Below are 20,219 nucleotides of genomic sequence, written 5' to 3' on the forward strand. Positions count from 1 at the left end.
GAGAGACAATGTAATAAATGTAACCTAAATTCTCAGGTGGTTTGTTGAGTGAAGCAAAAACAAATAATTAAATCCAAAGTATTAAACCACACCTTTACATATACTTTAAAGAAATATCTACATTTATTGATATTTAAGATAACAGCTTGAATTGTAACGCTGATGTAAAGGACACAAATCTGATGCCAATGATTTACCAGATCTGCTGTGGTGTTTCTAGAAGGCTCTGCATAATTTGACATACAGGGCGGTCTACCTTATAAGAACCACAGTTCCTCACACACGTGAAAGCCTGTTTGTGTTGTCCTGCACTCTGCGATGTATTTGAATTGAAAGCAAGACTCCGTGCATATCATTTTCTTATGCTCTTCAAATTTTCTCAAGAGTAATTTGTGTACGGAGGCAAATGCTTGGCTTTGGGCGTCTGAGATGCAAAGACTTTGAGGCTCATTCTGCATTTTCAATTAAGACCACTGGCAAAACACTTACAGTAGGTTAACTGAATATTATTTATGCAGGCTAATAAACGGGCTGAATCGGCATATGTGCTTTTTCTGCACATCAGCGTTTTACTTTTTTTGAAGAAATGCTCCTTTCCTGTGTTTATGCTAACCCAATCTAGAGCAACATATTCTCCCCTGGGATGTTTCCCTCAGAGTTGTACCCTAAGGCACTTTATATATCTGTCTGCATTAAAATAAATAAATAAAAATGAGGTAAGAGGAAGTTAGGTTGTTAGAAGACAAACACTTTGTGACATTGTTAATGAGCATACATTTTCTATTTTTTTTTAAATTATTTTGAAATTCATTTTCCTGATTCTAATTAAAGATCCTTTAAGACAGTCATCATGCCGGCTACATCAACAGCCGTTTTTCTTAAAGATTCGTTTACTGGAGAAAGCCACATTAAAAAAAAAGTTCTTTGGGTGATGTTTTCACTTTCACTGATGTCCTCACTTTTCTTCCACTGACATATGATGCAACCTGGCCTCAAGGCAAATCCATACTTCGCTATACTGCTTTTATTTACAGTGCACTGTGTCAGGGGAGGAGAAGCAGCAGGGGCAATGCATGCAATGAAGATGTCGATGGTTGATCTGTCAGATGTAAAACAACATGTACCAATTTCCCTCCCAAGAAAGAAAGCAGCTTAACTTATGCAAAGCCCTGTGACCCCTGACGGCCTTCCTTGACGTGCATACTGCTGACCATTGCTCTTTACCTATTTCCAGATGAGGGTGGCAAACAAATCTATAGCAGTATTTTGCATGTAAAAACCTGTTTTCCACGGTGCACTGAAGATGAAATTCAAATGGGGAAAAGTCAAATGACCCAGCCGCCCCTGTAGCAGTGTGCATTTGACTGAGCCAGCCAGAGGAGCTCCAGGCTAAAGCAGTCTGTATGCTTTGGTTTGGAAACAACATTTGGTCAGATTATATGAACAAAGGGACAGGTTTGCACAGGAATGCTGCATTGCTTTTGATGTGATTTTTTTAGACTTGTCAACATAGCAGCCTTGTTGGCACACTAGCTTCCACTTTGTGATCAACATGTAGACATCATGTCGTCTACAATGTTGCATTTTATGACGTTTGATTTAAAGCATAACGGAAGTGAACGTTATTACAAAGCTAATTACTGCTAAAAAAAAAACACCGAAAAGACACAAGTTGTTTGATAGACATGTGAATAACTATTTCTCATTCAGCAGCCAGTGTTAATGAAGTTTATGCACAAGTTCAATCAGGATTATCCGTTTCCTCACGTTCTGTGTTTCCTCTGCTTGGTGAATATTTGGCAATTCCTGCTGCTCTCTTCTCTCCGTCACGTCTGTCACTTCCCACGTTGCAGGAATCACTTCATTCTCAATTTCAATGTCACTCCTTCTGTCCAACGATCCTTCCGCTTGGATTCTCCACGCCAATCATCCCCATAGACCCTGTTCTATAAATTCCTTGTGATTCTGCTGCTATCTCCACCTCATCCAGATAATCCGCACTCAACCACGCTCTCTATCTGCTATCTGTTAACTCTGCTACACCATCATCGGTGTCTCGACTCCAGGGGGTCCTGTCCTTATCTGCTAGCTCTGTTCTATGACGTCACTGCTCAGTGGAGTCTAACTGCCACAATACTTTTCTTTAGCATGCCTGTGTTTTGGTAATAAAAATAAAATTTGTTTTTCCAAATGATCTCTTCTCATTGAAGCTTGATTAATGGTTGAGGGAGTCGGCGGTCACAGCTTCTTTAGTTCTGCTCTCACTCCTCCTCTTGAACCCTGCAGTTTCCCTCTTTTAGTTCTTGCTGTGCAACTTGAATTGAACTTCATTCCAAAGCATAATTATGTCTTACGTTTATATCAGCGTAGTCAGCAGAGTGCTGTCTCAAGGAGAGCAAGAGCTCTTGCATGCAGGTGAGACATCAGTAAAGCAGTAAACATTCATATAAAAGAGCACAGTGCAGCAAAAAGAGGTTATGATTCCCAAGGTTGTGATCTTAGAAATACGAATAGAGACAACGGCATTAGGTCAGTCATCCCTGGACCTTGCTTTGTGAGAGCGATTATTCTTAGAAGTACAGAGAGTTTTCTAAGAGCATTTCTCCAAACACTTCCAATTTCTACATGTGCCAAAACAACTTTTAAGAGCAAGCGCATGCACTGCCATTAAGAGCCTCTTAATGTCAAATTGTTGTGGTGCTGACGCTGAACACGCTTTTAAGGAACTTTAGATGTCTTGCTGCGTGTTTGCTAAAATATACTCTATATACATCTTAAAGAAAAGAAAAGAAAAAAACAACACAAAGGCCCGTTCTGTACTTGGAAGTGTTCAGTTTAACATGCAGCAGACATCTGCAGCTTCAGCTTGCTGTGGTTTATAATTCATATTACCAGGTGGAAGTCAGTTTAAGAAGGTAAAACTTTTATTGAATTACCTGCTGCTCCTTGAAGACGTTAGTTCTAAACTCACATTACACCCAAAAGGAAGCAGTGGCTGGTCGTATAAGCTTCATGAATATGCAGTTCATCTATTATGAATGTCATTATGGCATCATTTTTTTGGCTGGTAGATTTGCTTTGTTTAAGTATGCTGCAGACAACGCGAGACACAGAACTTGAAAGTGTACTGGGAGGAAAGTGGCAGCAGTCATAGAGAACATGCAGATATATTAAATCAAAAGAGAGACGATGAAGGTGTTGAATGAAGATTTCTGACAGTGATAATTGAAATACAATGCATGTGCGTCTGTCTCTGTTGGCATTCGTCTGACTTAGCTTAGTGCATCATGTGTATTCCGTTGAACATCACTTAAGAGCAGTGGAATGTAATTAAACCATTTTAAAATACACAAAAACAATCATAAACAGCTGCAGTTTCTGCTTCCTCCTGCAGGTTCTAGAGCTTCTTAAGATGCTCTTTGCTTCTTACTGTTGCGTCAGAGGCACTTGTTAATCTACGATTAATTCTAAGAGCATCATCACTTATGATGCTTTTGGGAAAATACCACTTAAGATCGAAGAGGTTCATAAAACAAATTTCATGAACATCTTAGCCTTAAGATGCTTTTGGGAAACACATCTCTCAACTGTCAGTAAAGCGCACAAAGGAAAGCGTGTTAATTGGAATGTAGAAAGATTACAAAACAATTGTCCACTTTGGTTTCCATTTGATACTAAATGAAATGTACATGGGCAGAATGCTGTAAGCATCCTGTTTTTCCCAAGAAATATCCTTGTGTTAAAATGCAGTGTGAGGAAAATAAGACGTTGTCACTCCTCTAGCTTTCCTCCAACACCTCGCCATACTGTTTAATTCCATTCATTTAGATCTCTGCTCTGCCACTTTGCAGACTTGATTAGAATGAGAATCGGATGCATCAGAGCTAGAGATGCAGCATCTCTGGGGAATCATCTGACTGACAAAGATTGAGTGGATGTCCTTCCTTGAAAGACAACTGGCTGATTCGCTAATTTCAAAATACAAATTGATGGTTACACACTTAATATACACATACACACCGGGACACAGTCACACACGCGCGTCCACAGATGACAGTGTTTCAGACCTTTCGGTGTCTCAGTAGCGGATATGCAGGCCCAAGAGAAATAAACAGACATGTCACTTTCTATTTCGCTCAAAAACAGAGTGCCTGTCCATCATCTTAATGTGTCACTTTTTGAGGGTGAGAATGAGACTTTGCATTTCATCTGGCGAGGAATGGAGAGGAGGAAAAAGATTTCATGGGTGGAACAAAAACGGCTATAGCTTCAACACTTCATTTTTTGTCTCTCCATGGCAGCCATATTGTTAACAAGTTAAAAATGAATGTCTTAATTTCATCAATTATCGTAGTTTATTTATTTTTCTCCATGCAAAATATTATATTTTCCATAAGCAATTTAACACCGAGTGCCATAAGCATTACTCACATCCCCTAAATTGGCTTTTTTTCCCCACCTTCTTCTTCACTCGCAGTTTTGGATTGATTCTCAATCCGTTCCTAGTAATTTTTAAGCTTTCAAGTTTCAAAGGTCACTTTGGAACAAAACCTAATTAATTAAATTAGTCAAGAGCTGCTGCTTTGCTGGGCTGTGCAAGATGTGCTCCTTGAGCTTTGTCATGTAGACGTGAGAAAGTACTGGATAAATAAGATTTATTGCCATTTCTCACTTGAAAAGAAACTGCTGGCTGCCTCAAATAATCCTGTGTTTTGAAAGTCGGCTAACACAAAAATCAATCCCTTATACGTCCTTTTGTCACAACACTATGGCATCAGTATAGCTGTGTTTACAGAATCTTTCTCTTTGTTGCATGCTTACCTTAAATGATCAGACCTGACTTAAAGGATTCAGATTCAAGTGAATACAAGCAAAGCTTTTTGTGATATTAAACCCTCTGAATTCATAGAAATTGGGTGTAAGATTGCGTTTCCAAAGAGCTGCGTTGATTCCTAGCAATATCTTTACAGGTTACCGAAGTGGCCATGAAACCTTAAAGTTAAAATCCACTCATCTTTGCCTATTGAAATAGTAGTAGTTGGGTAATGCAGCTGCATATGTGACAAATATAATATGCATAGACCTGTGTAGCCTGCCTCTCGTCTCTGCTTTAAGCTTTACACTTGAGGCTATTAGCCACTGCTACCATAACAGCTGAATTGATTTAGGTTTTTTAAACTGGCTGTTAGAAGCCCGACAATGCTATACAAGTGCAGTAAGTTGAGTTTTATTGATTATTTGATTCGAAGTAAATCATTTCTGCAACCCATTCCTCAAATCCGTTTAAGATATAGTCCAGAACATTTGGCAATAATTCTGAATTATGGTATTAGTTTTGCCATTTCTGTCAGTGGAACAGTGTGTGTGGCAGGAAGGTGTGTTGTTCCTTATCAGAGGAAATGTGATCAGCATTGATGATCACAGGGAAATACCCAAGGAGGCCGAGTCTGATGGTGCTTTACTGGGCTTTAACATGCATGGTGAGTGAATTCCAGTTGACAGAAGCCACATGATACGCAACGACCAGTGCCGAAGCGTTTGCATGGAATGCATCAGTCACATGGATTATCAATAGCAGCTTTTTCTTATGAATACACGTGAACCACACATAAAGTGTGCAAAATCAATTATCACTTGAGGACTGGGTGACCTTGAACTAACTTGTGTAACACATCACTGCTGAAGAGATGACCTGAAGTTAAGAGTACGGCTGATGTACAGGCAGCACTGGCCGATTAATGTTACACTTTGTTTTAGCTCATTTTTACTTTCTTTCCAGCATGTCCTTTTGACTGAGGATTATGGTCATAGCTGATATAAAGAGGCTCTTAAACCCTGAGAAAAAGAGTTCCCTGTCTCCAGAGTCATTTAAGATTATGCCCCCTGTGGGTGCACTGTGGGTTTAGCAGTGTATGAGCCATGTACTAGTCTTCACATCTCCTAATGTATCCTCTCTGTCGTTGTAAGGGCATTATAATGCAAAGTGTGTTGTCTTTTGTATGTCTGTTTGCTCGTTTTTGTGGGTTGGCATTGTGCTTGTCTGTTCATTTTCTTGTTGTTTTTTTTTAAAAATACAGACTGAAAGGTATCCATTACAGTTGGACAAGCTAAGGGATTCCTAACTAGTCAGATGGAAAAACAAATCTTCAAAATCAGATTTGTGTTCTTCATTGTAGATTGCAGAATTTAAATTCCATTGAATATAGATGACAACAATCAAGAGGACTTCAGTTCATCATCCCCAAATGTGTCCAGATACTTCAGATATTTGAAATAAAATAAAATGTAATCCAGGCTAAGATTTATCCTACAACATGGAGGCTTGTCAGTATTGGATGTACAAATTTGTTTGCCTGTGTACCTCATTTTGCCTCATTGCTCAACCTTCAAGCACATAAGCTCCATTGTTATTCTTTGCTCCTAGTCATCATGTTCTTAGAATGCAAATCTGTTATCCTCTGGTTCGGCCGCGGTGGGGTTGTTTTCGTGCGTAGATGTTAGTTGCACTGATGAAAAGACCACCTGTCATCCACTGGCCCTTTGATTAGATTAGGAGGTCAGAGGGATGGATTAAATTGATATGAAGTAGACTAGACCCCCATGCAATGGTTACTGTGTTATTAGAGGAGCTCTGATCTGGGAGTACTGGGCATTACTGTACATCGTACATAAACAGAGGGTCAGTGCCTGTAGTACAGATTTTAATATCAGCCGTAATTCGAGCCCATCAGTCATTATGAAAGAGATGTGTGATGTGATATATGACAAGATGGCTTTATTTATTGTTCCGGATACATTAACAAGGTCATTTAGATTATACGTAAGCCTGGGTAAACCCTACGTTGTCTTAGCCACTGTATCAGAGATGATAAAAAATAGACCTACCTCTATCTCAAAAGCAAACTAACAAATAAAAGCACACACACACACACACACACACACACACACACACACACACACACACACGTTTGTACTTCTATCTTAGTGAGGACATCCATAGGCGTAATGCATTTCCTAGAGCCTTACCCTAACCTTAACCATCACAACTGATTGCCTAAACTTAATCCTTACCCTAACCCTAACCAAACCTCAATTCATACCTGTTCTCTAAAAACAAGTCTTCACCCTCAAACATGGCTGTTTCAAAGTGAGGACCGGCCAAAATGTCCTCACTTTGTAAAAATGTCCTCACTTTGATAGTTAAATGCAGAAAATGGTTCTCACAATGTAGCAAGTACAAGAACACACACACACACACACACACACACACACACACACACACACACACACACACACACACACACACACACACAAATATATATATCTGTGGCTCTTATTACAGATCAGTGTTTGGAAAATAACAAACTGACTGGAATTCATTTGTATAAACCTGTTCATAAATATGTAAACAGTTTAATACAATATAAATTAGGATTCAGTGTCTCAGCTGATCAAGCCTGAAACCGATCATTTTACAGCTCTGTCTACAAGCTGTACTGATGTTAATACTGACTGTTAAGCAGCAGAAGGACACAGAGTAATACATTATGTTTTAATAATCCTAGTGTTTTGTTTTTTGTGACTTACTTTCTTCATCTTGATGCCTTCTCTTTGTCAGTGTTTCTATCTCTGCTGTTAAATCCACAGTTTTTCTGAGTTCAATTTCGCTTTTCCCTGGTTTATTTTTCTTCGTTCTTCAATCACTGCTGTGTTAATTGCAGTAGCTGTGGAATAACAACTTAACGGTGGTGAAAGGTCGTGAGCTGTGGAGGTAAACAAGAATATCTAAAAATAGGTAGACCTACTTTATGGCTCATAGCTTACTTTGACAGCTGACTTTTTTGATGAAGATATCATTTGATTGACCACTGAGCTCCGATCTAGTGTTTGTTAAACAGGTTCAGTTGTTCTAAATATGAAGTGTGTGGTGGGCTAGTTGCTCCATGTTGACACTGAGGTAGAGGTGCTGACATGAACATACAGCGCTTCAACAGAAAACATCTGTTGCAAAAACCACAAACCTGAGAGTGGCGTTAAAGGACAGTTTCTCCTCTGGGGACAATGAATGTCATTGTCATTGCAATATGTTCATGTCTTGTTGAGACATTTCAAATCTATGAATCCTGATGGACATTGAAATGTTTTACCCAGATAATTTAGAACCTCTTAAAACTTACTGGCCCAAGTGTTGGCTGAGTGAAAATTCTGTTTGAGTAGTGTTGGCCCCAATTACACATTATTCAAAAGCGCAAATGCTCATGATTGAAACCAGTTTAGAATGCCAATATCAACACAAAAACAGCTGCATCAACAGTTCCTTAGTTTTTTTGCTTGGCCTACACAGCAAAAGGGTAAGTTTTTACCTTTTTTTTGTCAAGTGTCGTGACACATACTTACTCAAACATTGTGCTGGACACTATTTTTACCGAGAGTCCAAAAAACAAAATATGTTTAAGCTTTTTTGTATTCCAGGGTGAAAATAAAGGTGGAGCTTAAATGGTTAACAGAAGACGTTAAAGAATAACAATGTAACAAGAAAAGCACTCAGAGAGGGCAGTACTCCGCCAAGGCTGCTCAGTCGTATCACTTCCGACTGCTGAAATCTTGAAATAATTTGTGGCAGAAATCACGATACTATAGCCTAGCCGCGCTAGACAACCCACGGCAACGAATTTAATTCTCTGCCAGGGTGGGTCAAGTTACCCTCCATAAGGCTCGAGGCTGGATTCTCCGAAAACTGGCCAGACGAATCACCATGAAGTGTAGAGTTAGAAGACGGGCGTAACTAAGTGACGACAGAGGCGCGACGATTCTGACAGAAACAACTGGCGCACAATAAACAGTTATCTTTCGACTCGGCTTTGGCCACAGCCCTTAAAGATTTGAAGCCAAAATTTAACTTGAAAGATAAACAAAGGACGGCACTGAAGTGTTTCATTGAGAAAAAGACGTATTTGGACTTATGCCGACAGGATATGGCAAATCCTTAACATACCAGTTGGCTCTGCTGGTTGGGAAGCTAATGGGACTTAGCCACAATCCGCCGGTGCTCTAGGAACTCCGTCAGCCTATTCGTTGCGCTGATTGGTTGTATACCTACCCAATTGCTGCAGAGTGATTTGAAAGACAACCTTTTAGCCCGCCTCCCTCCCTGTCGAGCGGCCCTAGACCCTTGTGCCTTCAGGACATGGGTCTAGCGCGGCTAGGCTAACGATACTATAGAATGTGGCCTTAATATAGATGACCCCACAAGCAAAATGACCTATCGCTGAGTACAGGCCTGTGTTATGCATGAATACGTTATGTACAGATACTGAGTTGCGTGACCTAAATATGTAGCAGACGGCAAGAATTGATGTGATTCAGAAACACCCCCACAATTTAATCAATTGTTCCTCGTATCACTTCTGACGGACAAGTTCCGATGAGTCCGCCACCGTGGATTTCTTGTGAGATCGTAATCATAATCGTCAGCAGGCAACTGACATAATGTTCACTTGTTAATGATAATAACTTTATTTATAGAGCACTTTAAAGTCAAAGCGCTTTACAAGGGAAGCAACAGATAAATAACAATAAAATGATAATTGATAAAAACAATGAGAAGACACAATAACAACAACAACAATAAAAATGATAAAAACTAAGAAGACGCAGTACCTCATAAGTTATGATTCATATGCAGTAGAGAACAAGTGCTTTGCTTTGAACAGCTCTACTGAGCAAGCTTGCTTAATGTCAGACGTGCATGGAAATAAAAAGCCTGCACATCGACTGTTGTCATAGTTACAGTGATGCCGTGTCGCTATCTTGCAATAATACAGAAATCTTTAACAAAGCCGTGGATCCAGACTATAAGCCACAGAACTGCCAAAAATCTAATCAGGTGGTCCTTGTCTTATTTCTGACCTTCCCTGAAAATTTCATTTGTATTCGTTTTTCTGTTTTTGTGTAATGTTGCGAACAGACAAACGTACGCTGATCGTCACATACTCCACCGTTTCTTTGCGGAGTAATAGTAGTTATTAAAATAGAAACCCCAAAAAACATCAATTCTTATGATGAAATTGCAGTCATTCTGTACAATAGGGAATATAAGCTCAAGTACAGAAGTTTTACATACTAGGGTAATGATACAACCAGGTAGGGAATTCATTCTGCTATAGTGTATACCCACAACAACTTCAGGGGAAAAAATAAGTTCAGGCTAACATATCTGTAGCAATGGTACAAAATCAATAATTTAAAGATATGTATTTTTAATTTCATGTACAAATGCATTATTTCTGGGCATAAATTACTGACCTAAATAACAAAAATTGCTCCCTTGGTGCTTGGAAACATTTGGATTCCTCAGTCTACAGTACAGCATGTTTTGCATGTGGAGTTCTCTGTTACACCTGGACCTTACTCGGCCTGAAACATAACAGAAGAAAGAAATGGCCCTTATTAAATATTTAACAGGCATAACCAGGAAAACTTGTTAGTAAGCATGCGGTGCATTTGGCCATTTTATGACGTCTTGCATCATGGCTCCTTGAGTGAGTGAGTGAGTGAGTGAGTATAAATCTAATTCACCCCTAATAAAAATTGGATACTAATGAATGCTACAGCTTTGGTGTTGAATGCTAATGTGATCTTTATCCATTCTCAAGGAAAAGCTTCGTGGATTCCAAAGTTCAGTGCCATACCAAGAATCACCCCCTCCCAAAAAAAAGCCAAAGGTCTTAAACTGGGAGGAGGGGTGAGACTGCACTTTTTTTGTTTGTGGATGTCTGCGTTATTTGTAGCCGTAGAGGTCTCACACCTATTCTCATTCTAATTGGAGCTGCACCCTTTCTGTTTCTCCCATGGCACCTCTCGTTCCCAGAGTGAGGACCCCAGCCTCCCAGCCTCCTAGCCTCACACTCAGCCACAGCCACCCAGACAGCCAGGCGGAGAGGCAGGGAGAGAAAGAGGGAGAGAGGGAGGGAGAGAAAAAGCAATGGAGGGAGGAGTCTAGTTGTAGAGCTCTATTCCCTCACTGTGTCTGCTGCGTGAGTGGTGGAGCAAGAGAGAGAGAGAGAGAGGGAGCATGAGAGAGAAAGAAGAGGAGGAGGAGGGGGCCAAGTGAGGGTTGAAGGCGCTGAGAATGGATGGGCAATGAGAGACCGAGAGAGGAAGAGTGAGCGCGTGCATTCTGAGAGTCAGCAGCGAAGACACAGAAAGTCTACAAGCTCACATCACCAAGAGAGCGTGCGAGGCAGAGCTGACAACCGGCTACTCTGAAGAGTGACACACAGAGGGGGGAAAAGACAGAGAGAGAGACAGAGAAGAAGAAGAAAAAGAAGAAGAAGAGGAAGAGGAGGACGGAAGACAGACAAGCAGCCTTCCAGTGGTAACAGGAGACACCACTGAGGGACTGTAGCATCGTCCCCCCCCAGCAGCACAGAGGAGCACTGTCTCATCTCGTGCTTGTGTTTGTGCCTGCCAACTTCAATTTCACACTCGCCTACTGTTTTTCATAGGTTTTGCCCTCTCCACTAACCAGTCATGATCCCTTGGGTCCTTCTGCTCCTGTGGATCTCCGGACATGGTAAGTTTTCCACATTAAGTTGCCTATTCATCACACCTCGCGTGCTTGTGTTTGCTATGTGACTTGCTGGCTGGGAAACTGTGTCTCTGAATTCATCTCTTCGCTGTGACGTCTGAGCTTGTGCTACCATCTGTGTTTTTAACGGCTTCTAATATCGCTCTCCCATGTGAACTGTGATGTCTGATGCGAACGAGAATAGGAGGAAATCAGAGGGAGAAGTCCGCGAGGCTTGTCCTGGAGCTGCGAGCAGTTGTAGCTTGCACTTTTATCTGCCAGTAGTTTGTCAAGGCTTTCAGCCCCGACAAGTTAAATACTCACAATGCTGGCTTGATATTCCTGTCACACACGCAGACACACACAAACAAAGCCCTCTAACCCCAGTCCAGTTCAGCCAAGCGTTCACTCCCGAGTCACATTGTTTTGAACTGACAGCCCTTCCCCATTGAGTTCAACTACAGGGGGTCTGGTCAAAAGAATAGAGAGAGAAAAAGTTAACACTGAAGTGCTTCAGAAGGCAGGCTCATGAGTATAGCTTGGCAGCTCCAGCCCTTTGGACACTATCTGCTGTTGTTATTTTTATTCCTAGACAGTCTGTTTGTGGACAGAATGAGGATGGATTAGCTGTTTCCCCAGCTTGCCACCAGGTGGTTGTCTTTGGAAAACAATAGAAGTGAGTACAGTACAGCAGAAATCTACCTCTGTGGTGCCGGTGTGATATACGGACACGCACAGGACTCAATCACTCCTTGGATGTTTGTCAGCTCGCAGCATCATACTCTGCTCACAGTGAGCAGCCTGGTTTATGCTCCGCAGGGCTCAGGGTCAATGACACAAGCACCATCTCTTTTCAAAGTTTGACCCCATCACGCTGGACTGCATTCAAAGGAGGACGCTGACTGAATGAATGTCTGTGTCTGTGCATGTTTGTGCGTGTCTGCTTGTTCCCCAGAGGGAGTTGTAACCTTTTTGTAGCAAGGCAGCACAGAGAATTCAGTCTGGTGACACGTTGTGGGGAAATTGACAGCTCAAAGATGGTGACATGCTGCTAAAACAGCGGCAACAAATGAAACTTGGTAAACAAGATCATTTTCCTCAACACTGATTTCAGCTGTTCAACATTTTTTTAATATACATAGGGAAAAAAAGCTACTCATCAAACACAACAATTTGCGGTGATTATGTTTCTCTGCTGACTCATTTTTCCTGTGGAAACAGAGAGAAAAATAATAAAATCATGACAGACCAATTTGAAACTGACTGGAGTGATGAAGCTTCTCAGTCTCTCTCGTCATCTGCCGTGCTTTCTCTTCCAGAGAGGGTGTCTGTACGGGCTGTTTTCTTCACAGTTCTGTATATGCTGGGATGGTGACAGTCTGTGTAAGTTTAACCAGAGAGTGGACAGAATCACGGCAGTGGAAGTTTTCTTTCTCCTGTTTTTGTTACGGGACAGCACATCAAGCACAGTCTTGTAGAATGATTCTGTTCCGGATGTTGCAGCTTTGCTGTATTCTGTTTCTCCTGATTTCATTGTCAAGTCTCTCTGTACCATCTGTGCACATTGCGCTGCAGAAATACATGATCAGTCATTAGTCTCTTCTCTTCCATTCTGTTAAGCATCTGCTAAGTTTTGTATCCGCAGCTGACTTCAGATCTGCACTGCACTGTATTCCCATTTCCTGCAAGTATAGGGCTTAACACCACAGTTATATTAGACATGAAAACAGCCGTTTTCAATTGTTAATATAAAGCACACTTTGTTTACGCCTTTTATTTTTCAGCCACCACATTTTCATTCACATATCATCACAGGTTTAGCCCCAGTTCTGGGAACAACTAATACCATATCTCATACAGCTCCAACTGGAATGAGGCGATTGCTACTACTGAAATGAGATGGGTTTGCTGCGCATTTCAGCTCAGTTGGTTATTACCATAATATAAAATACCACTTTCCCTGCCAGGTAAACGGGGGATAACAATTTACCTTCTCTTTGCATGCCTCTGGGGAGAAAAAAAGTGCTTCCCCAAAGCTTACTGTTGCTGTACAAATTACGGCTCTGTTTATGTGTTGAGTCGGTGTCAGCAGAAAGCTGCGGAAAACAATCTTGTTTTTATGAACAGGGGGACAGAGGGGAGATGCGACCATAGCAGTCACATACTTAGGAGCAGCTATCCTGTGAGACAGCGAGAAAGAAATGGAGTGCAAAAAATGAGCGAATGAGCAGGAGCAGAGAGAAGAGTTGCTCCATATACAGAGGAGCTGAGCAGTTTTTGCTTTTTCTCTCAACTTTGAGAAATAAATGGTCCAAAGCAAGAACAAGATGCGGAGAGAAAATGGGAAGGAAAGCTGTTGCGAGCTGCTCTCCATCCTGACTGTGCTGTTATCGCATCTAGGGCACCTTTTCTTTTGCTGTCACCTCTCCAGCCAGTGACAGATGACACAGCACCAGTCAGGAGGATCTGGGAGACAGTCTCCAGGAACACATTCACCTCAGGCCAAACTTGCCCCGGACCTCGTCCATCTCCTCTCACCACCTCCTCCCCCACATTTCCCCTCCCATCCAATCTATATGTCGTCCAACATCGGTCACATTCTTCACTTGGCTCTTGGTCTCTTCATTTCACTCGTTCACCTTGGAGCAGCACACATTTTCCACTCACTTCCACTCCTGTGCCTCACTCTTTCTGTTTTATTTTATTTTAGCTATCATTTCTTTTCACAGGCTGTGTGTGATTAAGTGCCTTAGCCTACATCGAAAAAAGGGTGAAATATTGGAGAGCACGACATCCAGGTGGAGGAGGGGCAGATTAAGAATAGTCTTACACAGGATGTGCCAGACTTTGTAGAAAATGTGCTGGAGAAAAAAAATCACAAGTTGTCAGTGTTAAGTGTATGGTCTCTGTCCTTTTCGCTCTTCCTTTTCTCCTCTGTGTCTCTATGCCTTTTTAGTTCTTTTTGTCTTACACTGTATGACATCATGTGGAATTTATATGTAAACTGTCTGGGCTGCTGCTTTCATTGGGACACCTTTAGCACACGGTTTGCCCACCAGGGGCAGTGCTGCCGCGCAGGAATCAAATCCCAATCTTCTTAAAAATCTCCTGCCCCGTCCCTCCGTCTCCTCCTCTTCTTCCTCTCCCCAGCCACCTTCATTATCTCCAGCTCCCTCATATATCTCGTGTCAGAACTCCTGATTTCACCACCCGGCCAGACTAAGCTGTTTCTTAGTCCTGGAAAGCGTGTCTTAGTACCCCCAGCAGCCCCTGTTTCATTTACTGCTGTCTATTAACTGCTGTCTGACGACTCTAAATCCGCTTTTCATGGGCGGCAGGCTTTGATACATATTTCTCAACCAAAGTATAATTAAATGTCTTTCCAATGTCATGTTTGGATGTGTGGATTTTTTATAGACGGAGAAATCATTCTCGCTTCTCCAAAGAGGGGGAAAAAAGAGAGCGAGAAAGAAATACAGCCCATTACACTGCACAGCACTACTCGAACAGAAATACCAATTTTCAGACTCATTATTATGAATAGTTATTTGTAAGCAAGACACACTGCTGTCTAATGCATGGATTATGACTATAATAACTCAGAGGTAATTAATTGATTTATCCCCATTCTATTGGAATGCTAAAACCAATATACATTTTTCTGGCATGTTGTCACAAGATTTGTCATTCCCGCAGTCATATGTTTAATGAAAATATTATGACTAACAACCACAGAATGCAGACGAAGTTTCTTGTAAGTGTAATTTATATTCCAAACGGGGCTGTGGTAGAGGATAATTAATAGGCATGGTAAGAAATGTAAATGCGTCCTTGTCGTGGACATATGACTTTCCCGCTCTCCACAGATGACAGCCACACAGTGAGTGACAGATGATGTCATCAGTTCATGATGGGCCCAGTGGCAGTGCAGTTTGTTTTCTTGTTTGTGCTGCTTGTCCCATCAAGGCTAGCCAGTTTAAGTCACCTCAGCCGCTGTGACCCCTGCTCATTTCTGTGCCACGATAGATTAAGCCCACTGTAATCCCTCTGAGCCGAGTGCCCTGTTGGATATTTATGGTAATAAGTAAACATATGAATAAATAATCTGAGAGGCTGCTGCTGCTGCTGCTGCTGCTGGACAGCTGGAACTTGTAAGTCGCAGTGTTTGGAAGTGGTTGTGTTAAAATGAGATGTTATTTTGAAGAAAAATCTGTTCTTGTGTCTTTCTTTTAATGCCACATAAGATGAGAAAAAAAATTGGCTGATGACTATTCAAACACATTAACAAATACACTAACAAAAAAAATACATTCAGAGAGATGAGGAAAATATTTAAGGAAACAGACTTCCAATTGTTGTAGGAATTTACCAAAATTCCAATGCAGATTGTATTTAAGTACAGTATGTCTAGTAACTGTAGTCTGGATGAAAACCTCATTTCGAGTCTGTCAGGAATCAGGTCAACCAGGGAACAGAAAATGATTAGTTTGGAGTCTTCCTGGAAAACCAGGCAATGATCTGCTTCCTTCCAGGCAATCATTCAACCAGTCAACAAAATCAAGCTGTTTACAGTGGGGCTTCATTATCTATCTAGAAGACCCTCTCCCCAGCTCCAACAGTTTTCTTTAGTACCAACCAATCAATCCCAAGCCCCTCATCTCCTCTCTCGCTGAGACTCTGCTGCTGGATCTAATTCCTGTGGGATGAATTTATCCAGATTGGAGCACTCAGCAAAAGGGCATTATCCCGGATTACATGTCTGTTGGGCGGCAGTGTTAAGTAATTCAACCAGATGCCGTTGTGATCACTGGGTCACCTGTGAAGGCAGGGTTAGCAGCTGCACTCGGCTGTTTATTGTCACACCTCAGTTCTTCTGTCTTTCTTGAAAGACAGTGAGAATGATAGGTGAAAGGGGTCGCTTCTAAAAGGAAAATCTCCATGTAGAAATACAGCTGCGTGTGCGAAAGCGTGTGGAAGCCTTTTCTAAAATCCCAGTCAGGATTTTATTTGGTGACAGATTATGGGATGGATTAATGGCTTCTAAATTGCAGTTTAATGCACAGGAAACAACAGGCTATGTTTTCCCAGTAAAGCAAGTAAAGGCGGCTCCGCGGGGCTGCCTGTGTTCAGTTGTGGGGGTGTTCTAAGTAGAGTACTGGTGGATCATACTGTGTTATTTTTTCTTGGAGAGGACAAAACACTGGCACAGCTGAGCCAAAAGAAATATGTCGGTGGTTTTAACATGACTGTGTCTTTTTCTCTGCTAATCCAGCCTCCTCCCAGCTGAGGTTTTGATAGAGAGAGTTTCTTTTTTTCCAACTTCCTACTGGGATCTGTGATTGCTTGTAGAGCGCAGGTGCTGTACGAGTCGGGTTCAAACATTGTAACGATAAGAAGTTTGTTCCTTTCTTTACGAAATCCTGCTTTGCAAATCCCAGGCATTAATAAGCCTTTTGTTCAAGAGTTTCAGACTGACAAAATGTTCAACTTAAATGTTCATTTGATCCTATATTATTCAACATATTATTCACAGTTCTCAACACATCAGGGAGTTTTTAGGTGGTTTTTTTTTCAATCTAAAATAGTTTTTCTATGTTTTCACAGTTTTACTGTATAGAGAGGTTCATAAAAAGTCACTTACACCCCAGACTGTAAACACAAAGAGGATCCATAAATAAAGTGTGCCTTGTTTACTCTGCAAAGGTTGAGCCTGACTCAACATCTGTCATAGAATCGGATACAGAAAACAAGAACACAAGGTCCTACTGTTGAAAGTATTAAATGTGAGAACAAGATGAGTGGGGGGGGATGTATTTACCAGTAGTTAAGTTTAAGTTCTTGCAGTCAGAGCAAAACTATACATTGGAAATAAGGCCAATAATGTTATTTTCTCAGGATCTGTATTTATATGGCGGAGTATGGAAGAACAACACATTTAGAGCAGTTTAAGATTCTTTGAGTTTCTTCTTCACGTTTGTCGGGTCACTCCTGTTGGTTTGGTAATTCCAAGACAGTTTAGTCAATACATTGCAACTCCCAAAAATTGGTTTGTCAAAGGCAGTTTTACAGCATCAACAACACCAAGGTGCAACTACATGCTCTGTCATTTCTGTTAGAGTTAGAAATTTGCAGAAAATGACAGATTACAGCTTTCATATGAGGATCAAGTCGGCACAAGATGGGGTTTTGCTAATAACACAAGCTTTAATTATTCTACGTGTTAGTCACAGTGACTTTACTGAATATATGCTTCGAACTTAAACCTTACCTCGGTCAGTGTAGAGTTAATAAGGTTAAATCTATGCCCGTGCATGATCAGTAATGTTGATTTAGCTGAATAGTGTGTAAAATACATGCACAACCTTCCTGCTTTTACAATATACACCGTTATTGTTTTACATATTCTAAATCTAACCTATGCAGTGACTTAGAGAAACCATTCATCCAAGACAGTCTTTTCCTAGACTTTTCTGTCTTTTTTATCCTTAGGATGGTTCTATTTGTCCAGAACCACAGCTACAAGTTTGAGTAAATTACATGCAAGTATGGTCCAGAACAGTTCTGCAACTTGTGTCATGTTTTGTGTCCCACTATTGCTCAAAACATTTGTTAGTAAACCAACCAAGCAATGCATGGACATGACTGTGAAAGGCTGGGTTTGGAGAGAGCTTAGAAGATGCATGTGGTGCTTCAGTGTAGGAGGCACTTGAGGAATTGGGTTGCTGATCTGATAACGACTTCGTAGTGTTTGGCGGGAAGTTTCTGGGACAGCCCAATATTACACTTGGATGAACTTACCCTTCTCTCCTCTCTCCCGTTTGCTCCCCATCTCTTTCTCCGCTTCTCCCTGTTCCAGCATTCTAGTGCCAAAGATTCAAAACAATGGACTTGGGGGAGGGAAAAAAAAGTTTCCATACTGGACACTTCACATGTATTCTGTGTCTGAGAGCGTAGTGTGGAGTCTCTGCACTTTTACCGTAGTCCAAAATTTACAGCTGCAAGCCTTGAATGGCAATATAAATGCAAATCAGCCTTTTAATGTGTACAAGCAGAGTCTAAGAAGGGAGAAGCACCTCACCTGTGGGTGAATGTGGATGTGTCTCTGTCTGCCATTACAGCTGCTGTGCATGTTTTAAAGACTGGCAATAGATAGCATGTACAGTACTTGTATTTGTTAGCAAACCTTGAGGCTGTTGTATATGTCTAGACTTCAGTATAATAAAGGAGGCTCGTGGGAACAGTTGTAAAGCGTCATTGTGAGGGACAGTTTGTGTAGTGATATGCCTCTGGCATTACCTCCCTGCTTGAGTGCTACCATTTTTAGTAGATACATCTAAATTGTTCTCAGCATTGCTTCGTGGAAGGGCTCAGTAGGTTCTATTTATTAAACGAACAGGAAAACAGTTCTCTCCATGGTACCAGACACCGATGGTGAGAGGCCTGGCTTTTTGAAAGGGTATTTGATCTGGCACTGATACCAAAGATGTTTTATTCAGCAAAGCACATCTGACACAATAGCAGCAAAAACTTGCTCTTGATCCAAGCGAAACTTTTGAAATCTGCCAGGGGGGATGTGCAGCTTTGAGAATGAAACATGTCTAACGCTGCCACCACCCCCAATCTACTATGTAGATGGGAATGTTTTTTGTCTTTCTTTCTTTTTTTTTAAACCAGATGCCAAATGGGGCTTCAAGCCACCTGCCTGTCCCACTAAGACAATTAAGCAATTGGGAAGAAAGGGCCATTCACTAGTGAGGATTGCAATGTTAGCATAGGAGCCAGAAACTGCCCCACATACCACCCTTCCCCCACTAAACTTTTTTTTTTCCATAACCCCTAATGTTGGCACTGTGCCAACTTCTTTCATTCCCGTTTGTCTATTTGTTGTTGGAAAAGCCCGAGCATTTGACACAAATCTTTGGAAATCTGTGACACTGCGTTCTTGGTATGCATGGTGAGAAAGAATCCTTCTATTGGTCTCCAAGTACATTCAGCGTGAGGACCGAGGCTCTGTGCCATTATAGTGGTTTGTGGGGGAAAGCTTCATCTGCCAGAACCATCATATAGGAACACCCACACAGACACACACACATTTCTTACCCTCACTTGCATTACCAAAGAGCAATCTGCCAGACCATAGTAATGGATGACAAACCCTAGAGTATGTGAGCACTGAGGACTGTACAGTATTGGTAGGTTCCATAACATGCTATAAATAAAGGTTTGTATTGATCCTCAAACATTAATGTATCCTCATATAAGAAAATGGCTGTATTGATTGTATGCCAGTGCTTCTGATGTATCTTCAATATGATGCTGCTGGGATTCACTCTGCCGACTTTAATACGTGGCCTATTTTTACAAACAGTGATAATTTGGTGTCACAAGACAGATCCACTAAAGGTGATCCCTATGTATTTTCACTACTCTGGGTCTCTGCCACGGTGCCCCTTTTAAAGTCTTAGTGCCTCTTGTGTCTTAAATCCTTTCTTTATCAGCTGGGCTCTTCAAGTGGATGTCAGGAACCTGATGGAGTAAACAAAAGTGAATTAAAATATAATTAATTTTTCAGTGGCCACTCAAATATTCACTTTGCTGATTTGGAGGTTGAAGAGCTCTTGTCACACTCTCTGATTTTTATTTTATTTTA

At 41.3% G+C, this 20,219-nt stretch overlaps 2 protein-coding genes across 13 annotated transcripts in view; one reads left to right on the top strand and one right to left on the bottom strand.

Moving 5' to 3' along the window:
* The window catches only part of smtla (somatolactin alpha), a 379,498-nt gene that overhangs the window by 169,685 nt on the left and 189,594 nt on the right, over nt 1-20,219 (bottom strand). The gene's annotated exons all lie outside the window — the stretch shown is intronic.
* Nucleotides 10,973-20,219, top strand: part of kirrel3b (kirre like nephrin family adhesion molecule 3b) — a 160,657-nt gene continuing 151,410 nt past the window's right edge. For 2 of the 12 annotated variants that reach the window (XM_022190334.2, XM_022190337.2), the window contains exon 1: nt 10,973-11,575. In XM_022190334.2, the coding sequence (XP_022046026.1) occupies nt 11,533-11,575 (43 nt within the window). In that variant the 5' untranslated portion in view covers nt 10,973-11,532. The remainder of the gene's footprint in view (nt 11,576-20,219) is intronic. The other 10 variants (XM_022190341.2, XM_051957883.1, XM_022190335.2 and 7 more) reach the window with 6 other exon arrangements.

The sequence above is a fragment of the Acanthochromis polyacanthus genome, chromosome 13, assembly GCF_021347895.1.
Source record: "Acanthochromis polyacanthus isolate Apoly-LR-REF ecotype Palm Island chromosome 13, KAUST_Apoly_ChrSc, whole genome shotgun sequence".
NCBI classification, from domain to species: Eukaryota; Metazoa; Chordata; class Actinopteri; family Pomacentridae; genus Acanthochromis; species Acanthochromis polyacanthus.